The following is a 25830-nucleotide window of genomic DNA, read 5'->3' as shown; positions in this document are numbered from 1 at the left end:
ACGTAGGACCAAAATAAAGAGAAACAATATGTCCATGACCCCCCTTTAAACTTGCTGACATTAAATACAAATACACAAACCTAATATATATATTGCCCGGAGTATACTTCGAAAATACTTATGTGTGTGTGGAGAACCTAGACTGCAATTAATTTGCATCACCCTTACATTCTATCTGATATTAAGAAACATAAATGATGTACATTTATTTCCACAAAATCATTCATTTATATATTCTTTACATCTGTTTATATATATATATACATATATATATTTGCCGGAAAAGGTGAGTTTCATGCGTTATCCCTCATATGTTACGTTCTCAACTAGTAATTTCTTTAATTCGTGCAAAGTACATGAATAAGTTGACATAATCACATGTATATTATAGGGGCTTGGAAGCCCATCTAATGCATGCTCCAAAGTCATGCTCCAAAGGCATCAACCAGTTTACTTTTTTTGCGTAAAAGTAGGGAAGTCCTTTATATTATTAATCTCCATTATTCTCGTTCACTTATGACAATTTTAAATCCGCGGTATTTTTGGAAGACACTTCTTCAGCTTTAACATTTGCAAAAAGTGGAACATTTATCAAAGAATATCAAATTATCATGGTGGATATTTTTTTTTTCTTCAATGCTCTACCCAAAGATATATACACAAAAGATCGCACAGGGAATACTGAAAGACCAAAAATATTAGCGGCATGTTTTTTTTTCTTCATTGCCACTTGCATTCAATATATCATGACGTTCGCGAACTTGGCTCTTCGCGAAATTCGCGAAAATTTCAAGTACGAACTAGACTTGGACTTTGTCAACACTGACATATTAGGTGATCCTATATATTCGGAAATAAATGTTATGACCTTTGACCCTAATTTCACTAGAAAAGACAGTGTCTGATGAATTAGTTGTTATTTCATGAAAAGATGAACTTGACATGGACTAAACATGTGCAAAATGTGGGGGTGAAAGGGCGTGTTTTTCTTGAGCTATTGCAAAGAAAGACATATCTCCCGACATTGAAGCTAAGCGTGAATTTCAACCAGGTCTTTGGACGTAATCCCGACTTCCAATAAAAATATCAATCACATGAACGATAGCCCAAAGTTCCATCTACAACATATTAAAATTTGGGAGAAATTTACTGAAGGGAAAATTAGCTAGTGCCCGATAAAGACAGTCATGTCATTTTTCATTTCCAGAAAAAATGTACTCCCATAGAGATAATACCTCATTTGCACAGCCAAAATGGCGTCCGACCAAAGCGTCGTTATTTAACAAAATGATCCATCTATCGAGGTCCATGTGTGTGCAAAATATGACGGTGATACCATATACACTAATGAGATTACAGAATGAAGTATATTTGACCTTTGACCCCACTTTACACAGCCAAGATGGCATCTGAGCAAAAAGTGATTATTTTATGAAATGATTCTTGTAACATAGTCTTTGCGTGTGCAAAATATGGGAAAGATAGGACATGTATTCACCAAGATACAGGATGAAACATTTATGACCTTTGACCCTAATTTACATACCCAAGATGGTGTCCGATCAAGTAGTTGTTATTTTATGAAATAATGTACGTGACATGTACTAAACATGTGCAAAATATGGGATTGATAGCTATTGTTGTTGTTCATCTTTTGCACAGAAAGTAGTAGAAAGAAAGAAAAATAAAGAAAAAAATTATGTTATTTTATAGAAATTTGAAGGAGAAGCATAAGAAAAGATTCTTGCAACATGTTCTTTACGTGTGCAAAATGTGGGAAAGGTAAATGTAGGACGTGTATTTACCAAGATACAGGATTAAACACTTTTGACTTTTGACCCTCATTTACCTACCCAAGATGGTGTCGGAGGAAGTAATTGTTATCTTATGAAAAGATGTTCGTGACATGAACTAAACATGTGCAAAATATGGGGTTGATAGCCATTGTTGTTGATCTATTGCACAGAAAGTGGAAGAAAGAAAGAAAAATAAAGAAAAAGTTAAGGTATTGTATAGAAATTTGAAGGAGAAGCATAAAAAAATCAGAAAAAGATAAAGTTAGGGAGGGAGAATAAGACTAACTAAAGAAAAAGAAAAAAAAAAGGTGTTTTTTTTTTTTAACAGCAAAAAGCAGGGGTGAGCCTCGAACCTGGGACCTATAGATTAAAAGTCGGATGCGCTATCCACTGAGCTATTTCATCCCCCATAGGCTCTGTGTATTAAGCAAAATGACGCTACATCAAAGCCAAGTGCCAATTTTAACCAAGTTTTTGGACGTGATCCCGACGTCGTAAGAAAAAATAAAGGGTATATTGACGATAGACCAAAGTCTCAGCTACAACATATTAAAATCTGGGAGAAATTCACTCGAGGATAAGTGAGCTAGGGCTCGAAAAAGATAGTCATATCAATTTTCATTTCCAGAAAAACTGCACTTCAATAGAGATAGCACGTAAACTGGTCAAATTTGACAAGGTTACTTTCAATCCATTTTTGCGAGGTGATGCCGTCATCCAATCAAAGTAAAATAACACATTTATGTAAGAGCAGTTAATAAGCTACAATTAACATACTGAAATCTGGGTGAAAATCGACAAAGGATACGTGAGATACGCTCGAGTGAACTTGAAATTTGATGACGTCATTTTGAATTTGAATTTTTGTATTTTATTAAGAAGTTTGATATCTTTTCATGATTTTTTCCGGCATCGTCAACCCAAACAACTCATCAGCTTTCAGAATATGTAAAAAAAAATGGGGGAACGAATAAGATCGGCTTTAAAATTGGCGTTTTTTTGGCATAGTTGCACTGTATTATCGCCATTGACGCGCGCGCGGATTTTCAAATTTGACGGGCCCGTATGACGTCTTATTGAGTCGGATTGACTTGAAACTTGGTAGAATTATTTCTTGACATTTCAGACATTCGATCCGTGTTAAAAAACGGGAAATTTCTATTGCATGTGAGCTGTGCGTGCGTATGTGCGCGCGCGCGTACGCCTCCGTCCATTTTTTTTTCAATTTTTTGAAAAATGCTTCAAATGATCTGTTAAAATGTGTGCAAAAATATTTTGAGCTTGATTGGAGCATGTCAACATTTCAACATGCGCGTACGCGTACGTTTTAAGCGTAGAGATGAATTTTGAGAATATGAGTAGAATTAAAGAGCTTAAAGGGTGTGTACAGTTCTGGTCGAGGTGTAGATTTAGCTTTTAACATTTTGCGAGATATTGAGAAACCACTCTATGAGATGTAAGGGGAAATGCAGTTCTAAGGGGCATCAAAAGTTTATTCGATGAAAATCGGTTTTGAAATGGCTGAGATATCCAAAAACAAGGTGAAACAAAGAGATCCTAATAAAGTTGTGGCATGTCGCCTTTTATTATTAGCACTTTTTTGGATATCTCAGCCATTTGAAAACCAATTTTCATCAAATACACGTTGAATCCTTCTTAAAATTACATGCTCTTTCATATTTCATAAGAGGCTTTTCATTATCTTACTTAGGAATGTTCAAAACATGAATCCCTACCTCAACCATGTCAACCAGTACTGTACAGTCCCTTTAACTTGAACTATATGAGACGTATATTTCATTGAGAAATTCCATTCCATTAATGAGATATGAATGAAAATGTGATTTCATATAATGACATCATAGTGACGTCACATTCCCTGTTGGATATTTCCGTCTCGAATCAGGTGCTCAGGATGAGTTGTCCGTCCCATTTATTTTTGGATATCTGTGCGCTGATAAATGAGGGCAGTTCTTTATTTTTCAATCTTAAATTTTAGGAAGCCGCTACGCTCTTCCAATCATAATTTGAGATTTGAGTGGTGCCATCACCATCTCTTGTCAGAGGACTGCACAGTGTTGCGACGCAAAAACGTTAAGATTATTTTCTTCAGGATCAGTATCCCATACAACATCAATAGGTGTTCAGTTTCCCTAGTCATTTGCGCTTTCAGTAAAGAAACGGTTTCGTTTGATAAAAAGAGAATAAAAAAGATAAGAAAAAACCTTCAGCTGAATTGTCTTCACCTACTCTGATAAGATACTGTCATTAAAGGACTTTAATGATCGAATTTAGTTAAGTGCCCCTAGAATACTGGTCTGACCTGGATTGAGAAATTCGATTCCCTGGAAGCTTCGGCCATTGCTTCCTTCACTGAATAAGCAGACGCTGTCTTGTCAAGAGAGAGCAGGCATACACCAATTTCAGCAGGAGGAGAATCATATCGCTTGCCAGCTGGAAAGTTATATAATTGACCATGAAAGGTGACGAGGTGGCTCAGTCGGTAGCGTATGGCTTGCGGTCTAAAGACGTGTGTTCCGGCGCGGGTTCGAATCCCACTTATCTCAAGTCTAGCTGAGCAATGGTGTGAGTTGTCATTCGTTACCGTCCCCTCTAGTAGAGGCACAACACTTTGCACCTCATCACTTGGATATAAAAAGTGGAAGTCCCTTATGTGAAAGAATCACAAACCCATACACATGAAAAGATCCCGAATCGGCATTCCGTTATCTGAAAACTCAAGAGGCATAAACCGGTAAAGTGGTCCACCCCAAGTACATACAACTGACCAGCCAGTTGCATACGGGCTTCAGCTATCCAGCTATCTCGTCAGAAGGAAAAACGAAGACAAAATAAGATTAGGCGTGTTTATTAACCTCTTTGCCGTTACATCCTGATTCGGCACCTTGGAATAGGATGGCGGCCGTATTTAAGCATGTATATATATGTATATATTGAAACAAAGAAAGGAAAAACTGACTAGAAACAATTGATAAATAGTAAAAACTTTGAGCAAAGAAAATGAGAAAAGAAAACGAAACCGATGGAAGCCCGTTTCTGTGCTCAAAGATGTCAATATATATATATAATATATATATGTGTATATATATATCTTTAATATAATATTTTTCATTTATTTGTCATAATCATTATTGATATGTAGGGGGATGGAACCGCTCTTGGCCCTAATTGACCTTGAAGGAGTATGGAAGAGATGACAAATGGGACAAAATAGGGGTACCAGTGAATTGCAGTTGAATGCTCACAGACGCCATTTCGAAAAATGCCCAAAATGCCTGATTTGACCCTTATTTGACCTTGAAAGTGACCTTGAGAGATGATAGTGACCTTGAATTGCAGAAATGATATTTAGAGTCACATTTTCTAACCCCGTAAAATCTTATACATGGGATTCATAACATTAATCAACCTTTTCAATGTATAACTGCAGTTGACCTTTAACCCAGATGGCGGCCATATTGGATTTCACCAATATGGCGGCCCCAAGGGTTTTTGGTCTTGGCGCCCATCAAAAATCGAAAGAGTATGGTACAAGGGGCCTATGAGCCAAATTTGGTGCTTTTGGAAGAATCTGAACCAAACAACCCATTTTGAGCCCTTAGGCCCCCAACTATCATCTTCATCCGGGTAGATAATATTTTGGTCGTAACGGAAATCCTGGTGCTCGTGTGCGTCCTCTAACTCATAGTATCCAATAATAAGAAGCTTCAAATGAAAGCACTTGTATTTCAGCCACCATCGGTTTCGCCAAGCCGGAACTGATCTAGTAATGAAAAATAAGATCAGCACACTTGCAGAAATGTAAACGGTCAGGTTTGGCCCACACGCCAGATCAGGGTTAAATTCCAAAATTGATTTTCCAACGAATTCAGAGACAAATCGCAGGGAACAAACACTTGTCTCGGGGTTTGATAAGGTCTGATTGCCTTGACCAAGGAATTTTCTAAACCAAGAAAGTTTGCAAGTACAGGAAAGATGATTCTGAGAAATATCAAAATATTTCATTGGAAGAAAGGTGTTTTCTTCTAGGCCTGTGAAAGCATTTTGATATAAAGAGCCCATGAAGAATTTCTTGTTTTGCCTGAACAAATTCTTATTAACGTTTCCGCTCAATTTATTTGTACCCAAGTGCAAATAGCGCAGAGAAGTTAAATACTGAAAGTGTTCAAAAGTAACAGAAATGATATTGTTCTTATCAAGGAATAACTTCTCGAGAGACGATATATTGGCGAATAATTGCTCGGGAAAGCTAGTGAGTCCGCAGTTTGTTAGATGCAATTCTGTCAACCTGAAGAGACCATCGAAAGTACCTGGATATAGAGTGCTGAGGGGGTTTCTGTCCAAGTGAAGTACTTCGAGATGGGACAATATAGCCAGTACTGGACCAGTATTTATTACCAGTTTGTATCCAGTGAGCTCACAGTCGTTTAAGTTCAGTTTCTGAAGTAAGGTTAGCCCGTCAAATGACTGACCTCCTATTCCAAATCTGTTATGGGAAAGATCAAGAAATGACAACCTCTTAAGATATTTAAATGGGGCCATTGAACCAGTGCGAAATCCCAGATAATTCAAATCTAAGCGTTCCAGATTGTCCAAGCCTTTAAAAGCGTTGGAGAGTATTTGGCTAATGGGGTTTGACGTTAACATGAGATAGGTCAAGTTCGACAGAAAGGAAAATGGAGCGGATGATAACGAAAATATGTGATTTCTTTACATGTCTAAGGTCCTTGGGTGGCAAACCCGAAAAAAACTTCGAGGAATCTGCTCAATTTGATTCAATGATAAATCTAACAAGGTCAAATGTTCGAGCTTTGCCGAAAGTTGAAAGTCCAACCGAAAAAGCTTATTGTTGGACAATACCAGCTTCTGCAGATTTGGAACATGTTGCAGCGCTGGTTCCGCGATAGTATTCAGGAAAGTCCCGCCCAGGTCCAGTATTTGTAGGGACTGTAAACCTTCAAATGTGCGATTTTGTAAACTTCTTATTCTACATGATCTAAGATGTAGTGACAATGAAATACTGAATCTATAAAACACTCCTGATGATAGAGACGATATTCTGTTTACTAAGGGAGGAACTTGGAGAGAGGTGTTGAATCGGAAACCGCGGATCCGGACAATATCTTGCTGCTTTGAAGGTTCAGATACTCCAGTGAATCCATGCCAAGAAATGAATCTAACGTCAAGTTTTCTATGTTGTTTCTGTCCAGTTCAAGACCAACTACATGCTTCAAACGCTGAAACACGCCATACGGAATATGTGTTATGTTTTTATACATCTTAAGTCGGTAGATGTTTGTTAACGGTGTAAAGTCACCTACGCTAATTCTTTTGATGTTATTCCCCGCGAGGTAAAATTTATAGATCCTCGTAAGGAGACGTCCTGTGAGGTAAAATTGGTTCCCTGAATTTGCGTCGAAGCTCACCTTTGAAGTGGAGGGAAGCTGGTTCAGTAATGTAAGGGGGGTTGAGGCGAGATTATTATGTGAAAAAACGACAAAAAAGAGGTTCGGATTCATTGAAAACATGTCTGCATCTAGGTTGATGAGATTGTTGTAACCCAACATTATCTGTTCGAGGCTTTGAAGTGGATAAAAAGTTTCCTTTATAATATGCTTCAGCCGGTTTCTCAACAATTATAATTTCGTTACTGCATGTAAATCAAGGAATGACGTATTGGTAAGGGCTTCTAGTTTGTTGAGAGTCAGATCAAGAATCGTTACATCTGGTGGTAGATAAGACGGAACTTCCCGAAGGCAGCGATTGCCACACCTTGCCACAAACTGCTGGCCTTCGTGCCAGAACGTGCAGGGATAATTGGATGGATGACTGGCGGATTCTCTGGTCAATGAGCGGGAGTCTTGACTCACAGACGCAGGGCTACAGGCGCAGGGGAGAAGGATTGCGATTATCCTTGCCAGAAATAGGGAATTCATGGTGAAGGTTCTCGCGCCCGGGCACCTCGTGACGTCTTTGCGGATTATGTAATACAAGCCGTAGACAATGGGTTGTTGGCGTCTATACAAAACGTCCCTTTAACAGGTCAGCCTGAAAATGTTGCTGTTGATAAAAAAGATAGTTGTAGATCTATGCTGAATTGAAGTGAATACATGTCAATGAACTATTACGTGTATGTATATATATCTTTTATAAGTAATAGAGAGAGCTGTTTTTTTTGTAGAGCTATCTCCTCCGAAGCCGTCGGCTCCGGTCCCCCCAGACCGGTGCCGTCGGCAGTAGGGGGGTCTCTTCTATTCGGTCGGCCGGGTTTCGGCCGCGCTCCTCCTCCGTGTCGACGTCGAGAGCGGCACAAAAAAACAAAGAACAAACAACAACATGCAGCGATTGCGCTGGACTCCTGCTTAGTACATCACCCAGTTATTCGCCAGCAGAGACAATGGGATACAGCAGATAATAGGGTGCCGCGAACGCTCTATCATCTTATGTGGACATCGACACACAGTACACTACAATGCACACATAATACACACACGAGCGCCCAGCTGATTGCTCAAAGAGAGCGTGGCGCGGTAGGGTTCATGATGATTGTATTCACGGGTGCTTGCCTATTTCGCCATGATAAGGCCCAAATGAAAGCTGCGGTTGCTGTATTTTATCGTATTTTAGCACAAGTGCAAGGTCCTGTGCAGCTCGGGTAAGTCATTGAGTTTGCTCTCAAATCGGGTGTCATTGTACTCAGACTGTTTAGGATGACTAAATGTCTACTTTACTTGGACATGTTCCAGAGCTACCAAGTCTCACGCATTCTGCGTGAGACTCAAGCATTTAGGGGCAATCTCACGATCTCACGCATGACACCCATTTTTCTCACGCATCGGGCCAAGTCTGCAACTTGGGCCTATAATAATGAGCATAGCTCAAAAGATTAAAGTGATAGTTGAAAATGAAGGTATATTTCCCTTTTGTCTTTCAAAATAAGTAAAAAAATAGTCACTTAAGTATGCACCTGATCGCACCATTAAGAGCTAAAAATTGAAAAAGCTCCCTACCGTGGGAGGCCACAGGGGGGAAAAACCCCTCCCACATCCTCGCTCGTGCGCACATTCGCATGCCGAGATGCCGAGTCATGACAATCTCACTCATATTTTGTTTTTGAACTTGACATCCCTGATGTTCGCGTCAGTCGTTGCCCTTCTATATCAGGGATTGCATGCGCCGCTGCGCTGTATCAAATCAATGCATATAACACACGAGTCCATTCATGCTGCAGAATGAGCAGCTTAAACCCCGGTCACACAGGCACAGCGCTTTACGGCTTAATCACGGCCAAAACACGTCATAAAGTGGTCTCCCGTGAAGCAGACGATGTTGATCGCGTTGATGTCGAGTTTATAAGACGATCTACGGTCGATTTATAGACGTTGCAGGACGCGGGGGAAAATCTGAACGGCGTCGGACGCGACAAAAAGTTTTCAACTGCCCAAAATTTTATTCCGCGGACAACCACGGGCGGCACACGTGGTAAAGACGTGCAACACACGTGAAACACACGTGATAATCCGTGTTCCGGCAGTGCTTAAAACTTGGGGAGACGCGGTAAAGACGCGAAAGTTTAGCGATCTGTCACGGGCAGGAGCACGGTCATCTGACACGTGTTACGCGTTGGTATCACGGGAAATAGCGTGTTTAGCGGCTTATCGCTGGCAAATAGATTTTTCCGCGTACACACACATGGCTGGACGTGGTTAGCCGTGCTTAGGCAGTGCTTCAGCAATGGAACAGCCGCCAACGGCCATACCCCGTACAAACCACGGCCAAACCAAAATTGACCAAAAAATTACCACTTACGACCACGTCCACCAGATTTTCATAACTTTTTGTATGTGATTTGGACGTGGAGTGCTGTGTGACCGGGGCTTTAGGGCAGCCGGCCAGAATGTCGCGATAATCCTATAAATTTGTGCATGCATGACGGATCCAAATGTCGGAATCATATCGAACTTCAACAAATCCAGAGGCTGCCTCACTAAATTTAGGATAATGTAATGTCAGAATTAGCTCAAAGTGACGGGCATAGTAAATTGCTGTGTTGGCCATTCACGTGTTTTGTCTGTTCTACATGTTATGACACTCGCGAGAGTTGACTCGATGACTCGCTTGCTTGGACTACACAGTACGCTCCTAAAAACAGACTTGGAAAAAAAGGGGTGGGGGATAGAGCTACTGTATACATCGGTTGTGTAAATGCAATGTGACGAGATGAAGGAATGTGCCTTGAAACGTTACAATAAATTCCAAGAAAATAACGCTCTCCGGAAATTTGCCTATCCATAGCTCTCGATCACTTTCTCACTATCTCCCTCAATTTCTGTCTTTGTATTGGTTGAACTGAGCAGTGGAATTATAGCGAGTGTACTTTTCATGGGAAAAGCACAACAACAACATCAACAAACACTAGAATTTAATGACGTATGCCTACTCGGCACAAGATCACGTACAATGTATATGTGATTGCAGTGAAGCAGTTTTGCACAGGATTGTTTAAAGAAAACCCTTTTATTCAAGAGTAGAGCAACCTTTACCTGATGAAAAAGAAAGATATTTACAATCCCTCCATGATTCAGCCCTACAATCAAGCAATATATATATATATATATATATATATATATATATATATATATATAAATATATATATATATATATATATATGGATGAAAACGTTGAACGATGTACAATTGGCCATTTTCGGGCTTTGCGATATTCAAACCCTTGTAAAATTGTCACCTGTGGGTGTTTTTCATAGTTTTATGTATCATTTGGTAGGGGAGGGTTGTGCCTTTCAGAAAATATACACTTTGTATTGTTGTTACCGCATTTCCTTAAAAAATAATGCCTTAAAGCTGAACAAATTGACAAAAATACATATTTTATGAAAAAATCCCAGAATCAGACGTCGCAATTTTTGTTCTTATCCAATTCTACAGCTTTGTTTTTTCTTGTGAGTAAGCCCACATGCTCCAACTATTTAATCAAGTACTTCTGCCATGAACGTGTTTATTATTCATCTTATCAGGAACTTTTGAATTCACTCATGTCTGAAAAAGAACGTCTCTGAATGAATTATCTTTTCCTTGACGCAAAAACTCCAGGATGAATATGAAAACATGTAAGGCCATATTTATTTAGCGTATTATCCATACTACCATTCCATCAAAATTTGTGAGTGAGCTGTACAAAGTAATCGTGTGGTGGCTCATTAAAGCAAATTATACTGAATAACCATCAGAGATGTTCGATTGGTTAATGGTGTCATTAATGAAAGTTGATTATGCTTGAGATAAAAACTGGTGATCAGTACGTCAGTGTGAGCCAGGCGATTATGATGATTGGCAACAAGAGCAACATACTGTCCATAAAAATGAGTTCTGGTTGAAAATCCAAATTGGCAAACGTCTCTGATCAAAGCGAATGTCTCTGATTGAAAATCTCTAAAGGGATATTCCCTCATCTGACACGTACACACTGCATGATACTTTATTCGCGCGCTTATAGTACGCACTGACGCGCCATCTTGGAATCGAGTCGGCATAATTCAACAACGGAAATGCCCACAAATCCTGAAAATGTGAGTAATAACAAAAACTTTCCTGGTGTTTGTGTCGATTTATAACAGTTATCATTCCGTAGATTTGCCAATTAGTATCATCTGTGAAATTATGTATTTTAACCTTTGGATTATAAATAAATTAAAGAAGGATGGACAGTAAATATGTAAGATTCTACATGAAGATCAAAGACCGCACGTCTCTGAGCAAAATGAAAAACGTCTCTGATAATTACTGTTTCATGAAATAAAGACATCCATTCTACAAATTATGAGAACATTAAAGTAAAATTAGGTCTGGATGGGTGCGGTTAGTATTATAGGAACAAGAAGAACAAAGTTTACACGGGCGTGTTATAATATTAACAAAAATGAAGCTTCCTGAAAGATGTTGAAAATATGTAGAAGAGTTTCAAATTTAAGGTTTTCTGTTGATTGAGCAAGTTTAAACACATTGCCTAGACAGAAACTGTGTTTTATGACTAGTAATAGGTCAGTAGTCTATAATTATAATGTAATAGTCACTTTGAATTACATATTTTTTTGTGAGAGAAGCAGAAATGTAAGAAAAACAGGATTAGGTCAGGGACGTTCTCTGAACAAATAAGATCTGTTCTCAAACCAATATTAATGACCCATCATGGCGAATTGGTGCCTACGTTTGAAGCACATAGGTTCCTCAATCCAAATATAATGCTAATATCTTGTAAAAATCAAACCCATTAAGTACTGATAAGCAAAGATGTTTACGTCAGAGACGTTATACGGGACGTTTTACATATTTTCAACTACTACAATTGGGAGTCGATCTTTCATTATTCCACAGTAGATGGTCCTCGTATACATACATTGTTCTAGGTAATTTGCGCAATCTAGAAACAATGTTGATTTTATAATTTTGATCAGAGACGTTCATTTTGTGCGTACATTGCTCCAGTGCATGGTAAGTTAACTTTAATATCATTTTTACTCTATTTTTTTTTTCTTACAGCAAGATGGGAAGACCGGATGGATTGTAAACACTCCGAATATCCTGTTTAGGATCTTTAGTCTCAGTCATGTTCATGGAGCCTACAAGTTCCAGACCACGGCCGTGGTACTGGCAAGACCGGACGGATATCTGATTGGAGGTGCCATCTGTTTACACAATAATGACTTTCCCAACCCCGGTTTCAGGTGTCGCAAGCGACACAGTCGATACTATGCACTGATTGAGGACATTGAATACCAAATGAAGGAGAAATTCAGTTCAATGTTATAATGCCGACTCCGTTTTTAATGCACGTCACTACGTTTGCTTTTGAGCCTGTGAAATTTGAGGCTTATACGCTAAGAAGTAAAGGTTCAAATAATTTGCACCCAATTTGAAACAATGGCAGGACACACTTGAACCCTTAATTATGTTTAATTGCACCCTTACTTAACTGCCTTTTTGAATTTTTGCCAATTTCTGCAAATAAGGTTTTTGTACAGTGGATAAGAATATGCAAATGAGTGAGCTAACCATGTCATAACCTCTCCATTTTCCATTGATCGTGTACAAAAAATAACGAAAATTTAATGTTTCTGGCATTGAAATCTGAAACATAATGCTATTCGTGGTCGATTATATACCTTCGGAATAGTGTTCAGTTACATATATACCCGGATTTAAGCCTGGGGCATAATTATGTTTGAATGAAAAACTGGAAATTTCAAAATATTATGTTCAAATGTTATGGCAAGTAGTGAGGGGATGACATAGCACATAGGTTCCTCAATCCAAATATACACTTTAATGCTAATGTCTTGTAAAAATCAAACCCATTAAATACTGATAAGCAAAGATGTTTACGTCAGAGACGTTATACGGGACGTTTTACATATTTTCAACTACTACAATTGGGAATCGATCTTTCATTATTCCACAGTAGATGGCCCTCGTATACATACATTGTTCTAGGTAATTTGCGCAATCTAGAAACAATGTTGATTTTATAATTTTGATCAGAGACGTTCATTTTGTGCGTACATTGCTCCAGTGCATGGTAAGTTAACTTTAATATCATTTTTACTCTATTTTTTTTTTCTTACAGCAAGATGGGAAGACCGGATGGATTGTAAACACTCCGAATATCCTGTTTAGGATCTTTAGTCTCAGTCATGTTCATGGAGCCTACAAGTTCCAGACCACGGCCGTGGTACTGGCAAGACCGGACGGATATCTGATTGGAGGTGCCATCTGTTTACACAATAATGACTTTCCCAACCCCGGTTTCAGGTGTCGCAAGCGACACAGTCGATACTATGCACTGATTGAGGACATTGAATACCAAATGAAGGAGAAATTCAGTTCAATGTTATAATGCCGACTCCGTTTTTAATGCACGTCACTACGTTTGCTTTTGAGCCTGTGAAATTTGAGGCTTATACGCTAAGAAGTAAAGGTTCAAATAATTTGCACCCAATTTGAAACAATGGCAGGACACACTTGAACCCTTAATTATGTTTAATTGCACCCTTACTTAACTGCCTTTTTGAATTTTTGCCAATTTCTGCAAATAAGGTTTTTGTACAGTGGATAAGAATATGCAAATGAGTGAGGTAACCATGTCATAACCTCTCCATTTTCCATTGATCGTGTACAAAAAATAACGAAAATTTAATGTTTCTGGCATTGAAATCTGAAACATAATGCTATTCGTGGTCGATTATATACCTTCGGAATAGTGTTCAGTTACATATATACCCGGATTTAAGCCTGGGGCATAATTATGTTTGAATGAAAAACTGGAAATTTCAAAATATTATGTTCAAATGTTATGGCAAGTAGTGAGGGGATGACATAGCACATAGGTTCCTCAATCCAAATATAATGCTAATGTCTTGTAAAAATCAAACCCATTAAATACTGATAAGCAAAGATGTTTACATCAGAGACGTTATACGGGACGTTTTACATAATTTCAACTACTACAATTGGGAATCGATCTTTCATTATTCCACACTAGATGGCCCTCGTATACATACATTGTTCTAGGTAATTTGCGCAATCTAGAAACAATGTTGATTTTATAATTTTGATCAGAGACGTTCATTTTGTGCGTACATTGCTCCAGTGCATGGTAAGTTAACTTTAATATCATTTTTACTCTATTTTTTTTTTCTTACAGCAAGATGGGAAGACCGGATGGATTGTAAACACTCCGAATATCCTGTTTAGGATCTTTAGTCTCAGTCATGTTCATGGAGCCTACAAGTTCCAGACCACGGCCGTGGTACTGGCAAGACCGGACGGATATCTGATTGGAGGTGCCATCTGTTTACACAATAATGACTTTCCCAACCCCGGTTTCAGGTGTCGCAAGCGACACAGTCGATACTATGCACTGATTGAGGACATTGAATACCAAATGAAGGAGAAATTCAGTTCAATGTTATAATGCCGACTCCGTTTTTAATGCATGTCACTACGTTTGCTTTTGAGCCTGTGAAATTTGAGGCTTATACGCTAAGAAGTAAAGGTTCAAATAATTTGCACCCAATTTGAAACAATGGCAGGACACACTTGAACCCTTAATTATGTTTAATTGCACCCTTACTTAACTGCCTTTTTGAATTTTTGCCAATTTCTGCAATAAGGTTTTTGTACAGTGGATAAGAATATGCAAATGAGTGAGCTAACCATGTCATAACCTCTCCATTTTCCATTGATCGTGTACAAAAAATAACGAAAATTTAATGTTTCTGGCATTGAAATCTGAAACATAATGCTATTCGTGGTCGATTATATACCTTCGGAATAGTGTTCAGTTACATATATACCCGGATTTAAGCCTGGGGCATAATTATGTTTGAATGAAAAACTGGAAATTTCAAAATATTATGTTCAAATGTTATGGCAAGTTGTGAGGGGATGACATGCTCATTTTGCCATTTGCAGATTCATAATGACCATTCAAAAACTGTTTACTGAAGAACTAGCGAAACTTCAAAATGTCACAACCTTCTCATTTTTGTGGAGCCCGTATGATTTTCTTTCTTATCAGCGAATAAATTTATACATTTGGGCTGAATTTCCCCTTGAATGAAGCTTTTTCCTTTGGAAGTAAGGTGAAATATTCTAGTGATATTTTTGAGGTTTGTAAGCCAAATACAGGAGAAAAGGAAAAATACTAACGTCTGTGATGAAACAAGAAAACGTCTATTAAGAATGTCCCTTACCTAGTTTCCACTATGAACACTATAATGCATCGCCTTTGAGTTGAAGGAAGAAGGATTAATAATCCCCTAACGATGTGACAGATAAAATGTGATATCGTTATGTTATCATTGTCAACCTCTTGAAAGAGGTTTTCAGTTCACTTTTCGTCAACAAACAGTTGCTATACCATACTGTCGATATTCTTTTGAGTTTGGTGTTGTGGCAAGTGCATTACATTGTTTACAATTTATATCTGCCATAGTATCAAAAAAAGCGTAGCGAAATTTGATGCTTCTAGGATAAGCAAAGGTTAATTACAGCTTTCTGAGACGACATCATAACAGTGGCCCAGGTAAGGTCCCTAATGAAAATACAAACTGGCTTATACTCATACAATTATATTTTAGACTAAGGGGTCAAATTAAATTAGTATCAATAAATTTGTGTTTACCTTTGTTATAGATTTGGACTACAATTGAAAGCAAACATATACAAAATTAATAGCGTGTGGGCACACCTGCATATACACCTGAAGGTAAAATGCAAAGTAGTGGTCATCATAAACAAAAACAATTCTCGACATTTAGGCCTAGGTAAATGATTTCTCAATGAATGTGGAATGTCCAGTTGCGAGCATCTTTTAAAATAGGGAGTTTGATGTTTAATTTTAGTGATAACTTACAGCCGAAACGTCCCTGATGGAAAAGCAAATGTCTCTGATATAAATGAGTAATTAGGTAAAGTAGTTGAAATTGCAAATTTTTCAGGTAATTTTGTTGTCTGTCATTAAAAGGTGTTGTAAGATCTGAATGATATATCAAGAACAGGCTTGTTGTTGATTTTTGGTGCAGAAATCGAAATTCCTCTTACAATTTGGAGATTCGTAGTTATAATCAATTAGTATGAAAAATAATTCAAGGTGAAATTACCATTCTGAATTGTTGACAAAAGATTAAAAGACATGTGTTTAATAAAGGAAAATGTTGTTTGCTCACAAAACTCTTAAATAGGGATCAAAGGACATCATTTGTATTGCCTATGTCTGAGGAACGTCTATGAGTGAAACCAGAACGTCTCTGATCAAAACATGGCTTACTTCCAGCGTCTGTATAGGGCTTTTATGGTGATTTGATCAAACGAAATGCACTAATTCATTATTAGTATCTACTGAACATTAACATTTAAACAAATGAGACCCCTGCTACATGTTTTGTTCAAATGAGATGAAAGTGAAGATAAGAATATGAAAATCTCTGCTTAAATGACAAAAACTCCACTTTGTCTTTAACTTCCATGTGTATTAGCTTTTGTAAACTTCACAGGAGGCAAACAATATTTTAGGAACAAATTAACACAGTCTTCGAAAGTATGAACAAGATTAAACTATCTTCATTTGAATGTTTTTTCACCCTTCATTTGAATTTTCACTAAAACGATGTTTATTTTAGTCAGAGACGTTCGCCATTATGTCACAGTTCTATTTAACCTTGAATAAAAACAACACCCTTGGAGATATCCCAGTATAATTGGGTTTACAAGAAAGCTGACAATAATGACATTTCACTGAGATGTATCTATATCAATGAGTCACATGTTTTAATTTTGACCCCTGATTTGCCCAATTGTACATCGTTCAACGTTTTCACCCATATATATATATATATATATATATATATATATATATACAATTATACGTATACATATATTACAATGTCCAAAAACCTAAATGGCTCTACTCGGCCCCCCCCCCCCCATGCATGATAAAAAGCCTCCTGAGCGGAAGAGGCACTATATGTAACGGATGGATTTTTTTAGTGTTTAAAAACAAATGTGTCAAAAGCTATTTGAACCTCTCATCAAGTGAAGAGTGCCTTTTACATAAATGAAATAAAACAGATATTCACAATCCGTGACGAATTAACTTTTTTCCTTCCCCGTTTTTCTTCCTTATATTAATGCGTCCAAGAATCTAATGACTATGATCTCCCTCCCCCCCAAATGTTGATAACAACATATAATAACAATAAAAGTGATAATGATAAAAATCACAATATAGAGAGATTGATAATAATGATAATAAACAATCTGAAGCACATATACATGGGTGGATCTATGATCCATCACACAAAGTTGGGTGGAAAAAACAAGCAAAAAGGTGAAAGCAAACGAAGGCAAAAATATTTGATTTTTTTTTCTATTCTAATGCGTAGGGTAAGAAATATGACTGGAAAAAAAAAAAAAAAACATACTGTACGAGGCCCTGAGAGCCGTGGATTTCCGCAGGTGCCTGTAATACGATGGATGCACATGCGCGGGGATGGGTGAGAGTAATTTCAAAGTAAAAATCTCATTTCGACGGGAAGAATCTTTTGGCAGAATTTTCTCGGAATGTTGATATATCAAAGCGTTTTCAGTAGTTTCTCCCCGAACTTGTCTCTGTGTGTGTGTGTGTGTGAGCGGGGAGGTGAGGGAAATATCTTCAATGGATGCTGCTAACCCCTCCAAACTCAAATTCTGTAGTTAAGTGGTGGGTAGACGAGAGGAGCACAATTTTATGAAGGAATGAGAAAATGTGTGTTTTACTTCATCCATAAAAATGTGGAAAATCAAATACAAAGACTAGAAAATAAAAGCCATCTGACCCGTGGATTTCCACGGGTGCTGCTAGTATACATGTAATAGGCCTATATAGATATATATGTATAGAAATATGATATATATATATATATATATATATATATATATATATATAATTATAGATATGTATATAGTGCGAGAAGATAAGAGCATTCGCGGACGTAGCTAGTGATCAACGTATGTCGTTTATTCAAGCTTTCGGTCTTTTGAAGATCTTATCATTGCTACATATAGCAATATGTGTATTATTGAAGTCATAGGCCTATCAGCTGTAAGAAAAAAATCAAACTATCAAAACTTTGTTTTGAAACTATTTTCTGGTTGAAATTGTTCATGTGATATTCTCTATTGTGGAAACAATGTTTTGGTTTATACTGCGTAAAATCTCATCATTGATTGGTACGTATTAAAGCAACCAATGTTATTCAATGTAAAGAAATAACTGCCACCCCTTTCGAAGCACAATATAGCCAAGATTTCAACGCAGATCGTTTTTTAGTGTGATATGACAGTTTCCTAAAGAACTTGCGAATGCATAAACTCCCAGTCTTTCTCATTTTCTGTGAAATTCATTGTCCTGTTTGTTCGGTCAACTTCACCCCCACCCGTAATCTCAGTAAATTTGAACACGAGGTGGAATTGCAATTGACTTTTGATTTCTTTTTATGTCTACATGCATCAAAAAAATATCCCGTCATGGTTGACAAATGTACTGTTTTTCAAATTACTATCTAGTATGTTTGAGGCCGGGACAATTATTCAATGCTCTATTTGGATGAAGCTTCTTGCATGAAGCTTCGCATTATTCTATCAATTAAAATGTAACAGCACTCCATGTTCAACTTTGCTTCTATGGGTTAAATCTGGATTGGTAAAATTCGGAATCAATTATGACATCACTGCACGGAATTTTATATGCAGCCATCTGAAAACATTGCCTTAGATTCTAATTCATGAAGAGCTGAGTAATAACTTAGCATATTATAAAAGCCTACTTAATCCCCAAACAATACAATTTATGTGCGATTTTGATAAAATTTGGATCATAATGTCTAGTTGATTCTATTCCCATTCATGAAAGTACTCTTGAAAGCGAGGTTAGATATTGATATCATTTGATGTATACGTGACTTATTTGTACGGCATAGAGGCACTTTCAAAGATCTGGGTCCTGTTTTATCAAGAGATATAATCGATTATAAATTTCCTTACCACACAGGCTGCCATAGACTTACCACAGAAATCAACTATATAATCGATTATATCTCTTCATAAAACAGGGCCCTGATTGTGATTGAAAGAAATCTCAGTATATTTCATGACACATAGGCATGACGTTGTGTGCAGAAGGTACACCACTTTTCTCGCTTGATAAAACAAACACTTGTACCTTCAAGCAACAAGCTTTCCAGTTTGAGATTGTCGATAAATAATCGCTATCATGACAGAGACTGCCAACTGGCACATTGCTTAATCAGACCAGTAGAATGAGTTTACTTTGTGCGTAGCGTTTTGGATCATGTGATATTGTCATTTTTATATGGCAATTCCATAACATGTTAAAGTTGGCTGTAACAAATGGAGAACACAAAATATATAACAGAAAGGGGAATGAGCTAGGAAAATAGAAGTGATAGATATTGTAAATTTTGCATGTTTTTTTTCCAGATTTCCTATTCATGTATTTACGCATCTGCTACAAAAGTTCGTGAACAAAATATCCTGACAAATATATCATTATTGGGGAATGGATTTTTATTGAACCTAACATCATTGTATTACACATCAGATCACATAAGTCTCTTGTTTCCTGATGTTACCTAAAAATGTCAAAAATGTTTTTAATGTGATGGATCACAATATGCTGTCATTGAACTATAGAGGGCCTCTGTCAATTTTGTTGGGGCACCTCTCCCATTACTTTATACAGGTGAGTGCGTCCGTTATGTGGAACTCCGTCATTTTTCATGAAATACCAGTTTATGGCACAATGTCATGCAGTATCCATTTTGTCATATTATACATACATATTTCAGGTTTGGAAGTGTTATTGTTAGATTGTATAATGTTATTCTAAAGATGGATAATTTGGTGTTAGGAGTACGGTTTACATTTGGCTTGATGCAACACCTAGTATGTATAGTACGCACGTCAGTGCCACAGTCGTAATGTGTGTGAATTAGCCTGCGGATATGTGTGTTGTGTATAGGCGCATTGAGTCACTGCGGTCGTAGGCTTGTGCGTATGATATACTGCAGTACGTAAAGACTGTAGGCCTAAGTGGGGTTGGAGTACACGGTCAATTCAAGATACGTTGGATAAGCGTAGTGAGTCAGTGTGCTATGAGTAAAGAAAGAATGCTTAGTGTGATAGGAAAAATGGATGGTTTTTATTGACTATTGTTTAATTATGCAACTATGTAATATGATTTTGGTAACGTGGAAGAGTCTAAAGATAGAGTCAGAGATGTACAGTGCAGGTACGTGTAGGCCCTATAATTTTGTGGGTTTTCAGAGATGTACAGTACAGTGTAAGAGCAATGTTGTGGGTTTATAATGTAATACCACTGAAGTTGTAAGAGGGAATATTATTCCTTTTGCTTCCCCTAATAGAGTAAGATTCTGTATTAATAGGAGGGACCAGGGTATTTTGTAAATGTGCTGTCTAGTAAGAGAGTTAAGTAGCTATCTGAGTATCGATCATAATAGTTTGGGCACACACAAGGGTGGAGTTAAGAATACAGGTGTAATGCACTGCCGTTACCATCATTTAAGGTTTGTCAGGCTGAGACATTGTGTAGATTTGCATGTGTTTTTTATAGTTGGTATACCCTGTGATCTAAAGTTGCATGATCCGCAGTAGTTTGGTATAATGTAATTTTTCAGCATTATCATACCGCCGTCCTACCTTGCTGACATTCCAGATTTGATGTAGTAGAACCTATATGGATCAGATGTGTGATTGTAATTGTTTTAAGCAATAGTTGATTTGATTGTGACGAAGTGACTTTTATGTGTTAGGAATGGTTGGTTGAAGAGAGGATTTGTCTGTATGATATCGCGTGACTTTTATTAAAGAGCAAAATGTGGTTAAAGAAAGGTTATGTGAAAGTGCTAATAATAGATGCATTTACGTTTGGGCAAAACTGTTCAGCAATTTGGAATTACTGAAGAGAGAACTGCTGTCTCATGTGTTTTTATTATTATTGACATTCAACCAAAATAGCATAGTTTGAGTCAGATCTTTGTTGGATTCTAAAACAAAACAGGTATTATTCTTTTCACAAATAATGATGAATGAGATATGTTTTGTATATTTTATATGCAAGGACTGGTAGTCACAGATGTAAAAAGCCTTTATCCTACTACATGTATATGGGGTCTGACATTACATTAACAGAGTGGACATGACACTGGCTGCTTGTCATGAAGTGTGGAGAGTATGATTTTATTTCGTAGAGTGAGCCTTCTATGTGAATAGGCATTACAGTGTTGTAACATACAAAATGTATAAGTTTCAAAAAGCAGATATTGTTGTAACACATTTACAATGTATCAGATGGTTCCACAATACAACATTTGTATTCAGCCATTTACAGTCTGTTTAATGCATTATAAATGGTTTTGAAAAGTCATGATTAGTGAAACAACAGAGAGAAAGAGAGAGTTAACTTTATGACACATACAGCTGATGACGGCAGATGCTTTCACTAGTTATGATACTATTATTGATACTCTCCTGTGGATTTACATGGCTTAAAGGATGATAACTCACTTGGTATTTGTGTGTTATTATGACTAAGATGGTTTTGGTGTTAAACATGTACGGATTTCGTGATATCGTACACTACAGTGTTCCGAGAGTTAGTGTGTTTCAAGTGCATTTCAAGGCATGTATTTGTGTTGGACAAAGATGTTTGTTCGTAATGATATTATCATTGCGTACGTACAATCGTATTAATAAAGACCTCTCCCATTACTTTATACAGGCAGATCCGTCTCCCACTCGGTCATCTTTCATGGTGCCTCGTGTTCGCCCCTTACCCACTGGATTGCCATAAGAACCCCGCAACAGAACCAGTAGGGCGTACTCACACACCTAGCACCCCATCACACTTCTAGTAAATCATCCAGTTCAACACACATACACCCACACCCCGCAATAATCCCCCGAGAGGACCTCACCTCCCCCACTACATTAACTTTTAGGAAAAAACTACAAGTTTAATGGGTTAAATTTTATGCAAAGAGAAAAAAAATACATTGAAATTTTGCACTGTAACAGTGAAAAAGAAATAAAGACAATTTTCTAGAGGGTATACGTTGAAAGTGTGATCTGAAAAGGATCAGTTGAAAAAAGGATTGGTTGAGACTTGAATTCACCCTGATTTAAGAAAACAGTGTTGCATAGGCATAAAATCTAATAATATTTTTATGTGGTAAATGGGATATTAATATCCCTGCATGTACAACTTCTAGAATCTTCGTCTATTTTTGATTCAAGAAGATCTTCTGACTTTAGTAACTTAGCATTCTAGAAAAAGGGCATGGGATAACATAATTTGATTGGCAATGCAATCGATATTTGAGGTATTTCTTAATTGAATTGCGAAAGGATCTCTGACATAGACCAACATAATAAGTCCAAGCAACGAACCTGTGTCAAAAGAGATCCTTTGACCAGCACATTATGTGAAGCTGTGTTTGACAATGAATCCTACTTATGAACTTTGGATTTTAAAAGAAAATAAAACATGAAGTAAATTGACATTATGGCTGTTACAATCTTCGTGGTGAAAGTTGACCGCTTGAGATATATTGCAGTTGCATGATTGTATTTGTATTACTTGACATCTTCAGTACCATATACCTTAATTTGCTTCCGTTTGAGTCAATTCGGAACTTTTCTATTGAAAAGAATCGTTTAGAGACGAAAGGTATTTTATCGGGCATGTCCTGGACCAACAAGCCACTCTTAACCCATTTACCATGCTTCTCCTCTCCTGTTCCTGCTCCTGTTCCGCCTTCTTCCTTTCGTATTCAATAGACGTCGAACTTTCAGGAACATCCAGCACTTCTTAACCATGGCAAACTTGATTCAAATCTCAAGACGAGTGAATTATATCTACATGCCTAGATTTGCATTCTGCATGTGAACTGTCCAGCTCAGGATCATTCGCTAACGCTCCCCTTCAATGTAGTATTGAATTTAACTTTTTGGTCGAAATTGCAATTATCCATTTGTCAGAAACTTAAAAAAATGACTTAAAGATGACCTTTTTTATTTGCTGTATTTGTTTACTTATTTTGGACACATAAAATAAACCTTTATTTACTGTTTTAATATAAGATTACATTTGGAAAACACAGCACATTGCTGCGAATGACTACCAAAGAAGGTAATAGGTATTCATGTATACAAAAAGCTTGTGTTCTTCTGTGTAGTATTGTACTATGTGTAGTATCTTAACACATATTTGCATTTCCTGAATGTCAGCGGCATGTATTGGTTAATTTTCTGATTAGCTATTCCTTCGATGTTGCTTCTCTTTGGGTTATGCTCACCCTACGAAGACATGAATATGAAATAAAATAGAATAGATAGATATCATATACAACTGGCATCATGACCTGGGTTGATGGGTACACTATAGCTTCTCGATCATTGTTGATGATACCTCTGATTATGCATATTCTACTCTAATCGAAACCTGCAAGTTCTTGTGATACAATCAATGCCGAATTAAAAATTGTGTTAAAGTGGATAATGGCAAATGAATTACTTGTCATTATTTAAGGCATAATTTACCATTTGCAGATGAAACAAAAACCCAGCGTTAGTGCTTTTAAATACTTCTGAAATGTGAGTTACGGATAGAAACAACCACCGTATAAATTTGCATAGGGTAAAATCGATCTCAAGTGTTGCTAAAAATACAAAATGTGAACAATGGTTATGATAAAAATGTTCCCAGACTAAACAGATACCGTTTATTGAGAAAAATACAGATATCTCCTTATATTTCAGGCGTTATTGCGCAAATTTATATGATAGGATGTTTTGTGGTACGACAGACCGACATATATGCATTAAATGTCATATCTTGAAAATTGTTTAAGTCATTTCTCCCAAAGGTAAACAGGACCTTGAAATTAGCCTTTAGAAAAATCAATGATTTTTCGTATACAATTGATGTTCTAAAGAACGGTGTGGATTTGAATCCAAGTTGAATCCGTATGATTTCTTGGTCTGTATAATTATGTCGGCTACGAGTCAACAAAGTTCATGTTGACTTTCTGCGTAAACTATTCTAGAAAGGTAGGTGTTGTGTACAAGTTAAAAAGCACTTTTCCACGCACAATTTGCACACATTTTATTCCACATTCTCTTTGCCTGCAATAGGTTACGAGTTTCTGGCATGGGGAATTTGGTGTAAAATAAGGCTGAAATCTATGTTTTTGATACAACAAAGAGAAAACCAAATAATACATTTTGCAACATTTCTTGGACACCAACGCTTTATTTTTTTCCAGTAGAATAGTACAGGTACAAAATTTGCAATATCTCACCATTGAATCATCTAGGTTGAATTATGTATCACTAAAATAAATAATGTCCCTGGTATGATTCTATAGCTGTTCATTAAGAATAGTGAAATATATAAATCACTATCCTACGAACTGTATTTGCACAGAAAGAATAACTTCCACATAAATGGTGTGAACAGAGAATTAATCTAACCACCTCTCCTAATTCATTTAAGCATAAACTCAAAATCATTTTTCTATATGCATGATATGTGGCGATTTTTCTAATTCTTGCTGGGCTTTGTATGCACATAATAGGGTCTAGACTTAGCTCTGCTTTGCTGTTTATGTCTAGCTTTCTCGCGTGACCACGTCACCCTTTCGTATTTCAAAGTAAGCGACGTCCATTTTTCTTCTCTCATAAAAATTATTCTTAACGTATGTGTTATCCATTTTCATAATTTGCCATGCTTCAAACTGTAAATTTTAGGTAAAAATTCATTTCCAATCAGCTTGTCTGAGTTTATGCACGACAAGAAATGCTCCTATGTAAATTCCTCATTTTTGTTCAATTTTATAATGCTTTTAAGTTTTAAAATGTGGACTGTGGAACAATAATTAAAGGGACAAAAATCAAAATCTCTTTTTACATTGCGTGTGAGCATAAATTGATTTATACATCTATGGCCCCCTTTAAACTTGCTGACATATTACAAATACACGAATGCATATATTGCCCGGAGTAAAATTCCAAAATACTTATGTGTGTGTGGAGAACCTAGGATGCAATTATTTTGCATCACCCTTACATTCTATCTGATAGTAAGATACATAAATGATAAACATTTATTTCTATAATATCATTCATTTGCATATTCACTTATTTCCATTTGTTTATGCCTACGTGTATATATATATATATATATATATATATATATATGAAGAGTTTGTTTGCAAAAACCGATAAGTCCATATTTGTCAAATGGAGATATTTGCGATTAAAGGTCAAGAAAAATAAAGAGACTAATAAGAAAATTTTTGCTTCTTTTAACCATAACTTTAAAAATATACCATTATATGTAGTGACCAATATATCATTTA

General features: G+C 36.9%; 1 protein-coding gene across 1 annotated transcript in view; it reads right to left on the bottom strand.

Annotated features, from left to right (window-relative positions):
- LOC139738539 (toll-like receptor 13) overlaps positions 1 to 7753 on the bottom strand; it is a 42675-nt gene extending 34922 nt beyond the window's left edge. Inside the window, exon 1 of the mRNA XM_071649161.1 lies at positions 7590 to 7753. Coding sequence (XP_071505262.1) covers positions 7590 to 7753 — 164 coding nt within the window. The remainder of the gene's footprint in view (positions 1 to 7589) is intronic.
- Between the last annotated feature and the right edge of the window lie 18077 nt (positions 7754 to 25830).

This window comes from Diadema antillarum, unplaced genomic scaffold, assembly GCF_040938485.1.
Source record: "Diadema antillarum isolate AM-2024a unplaced genomic scaffold, OU_Dant_1.0 seq00000754_RagTag, whole genome shotgun sequence".
Taxonomy (NCBI): Eukaryota; Metazoa; Echinodermata; class Echinoidea; order Diadematoida; family Diadematidae; genus Diadema; species Diadema antillarum.
Note: the sequence above shows the minus strand (reverse complement) of the source record. Positions and strands in the feature narration are given on the sequence as shown.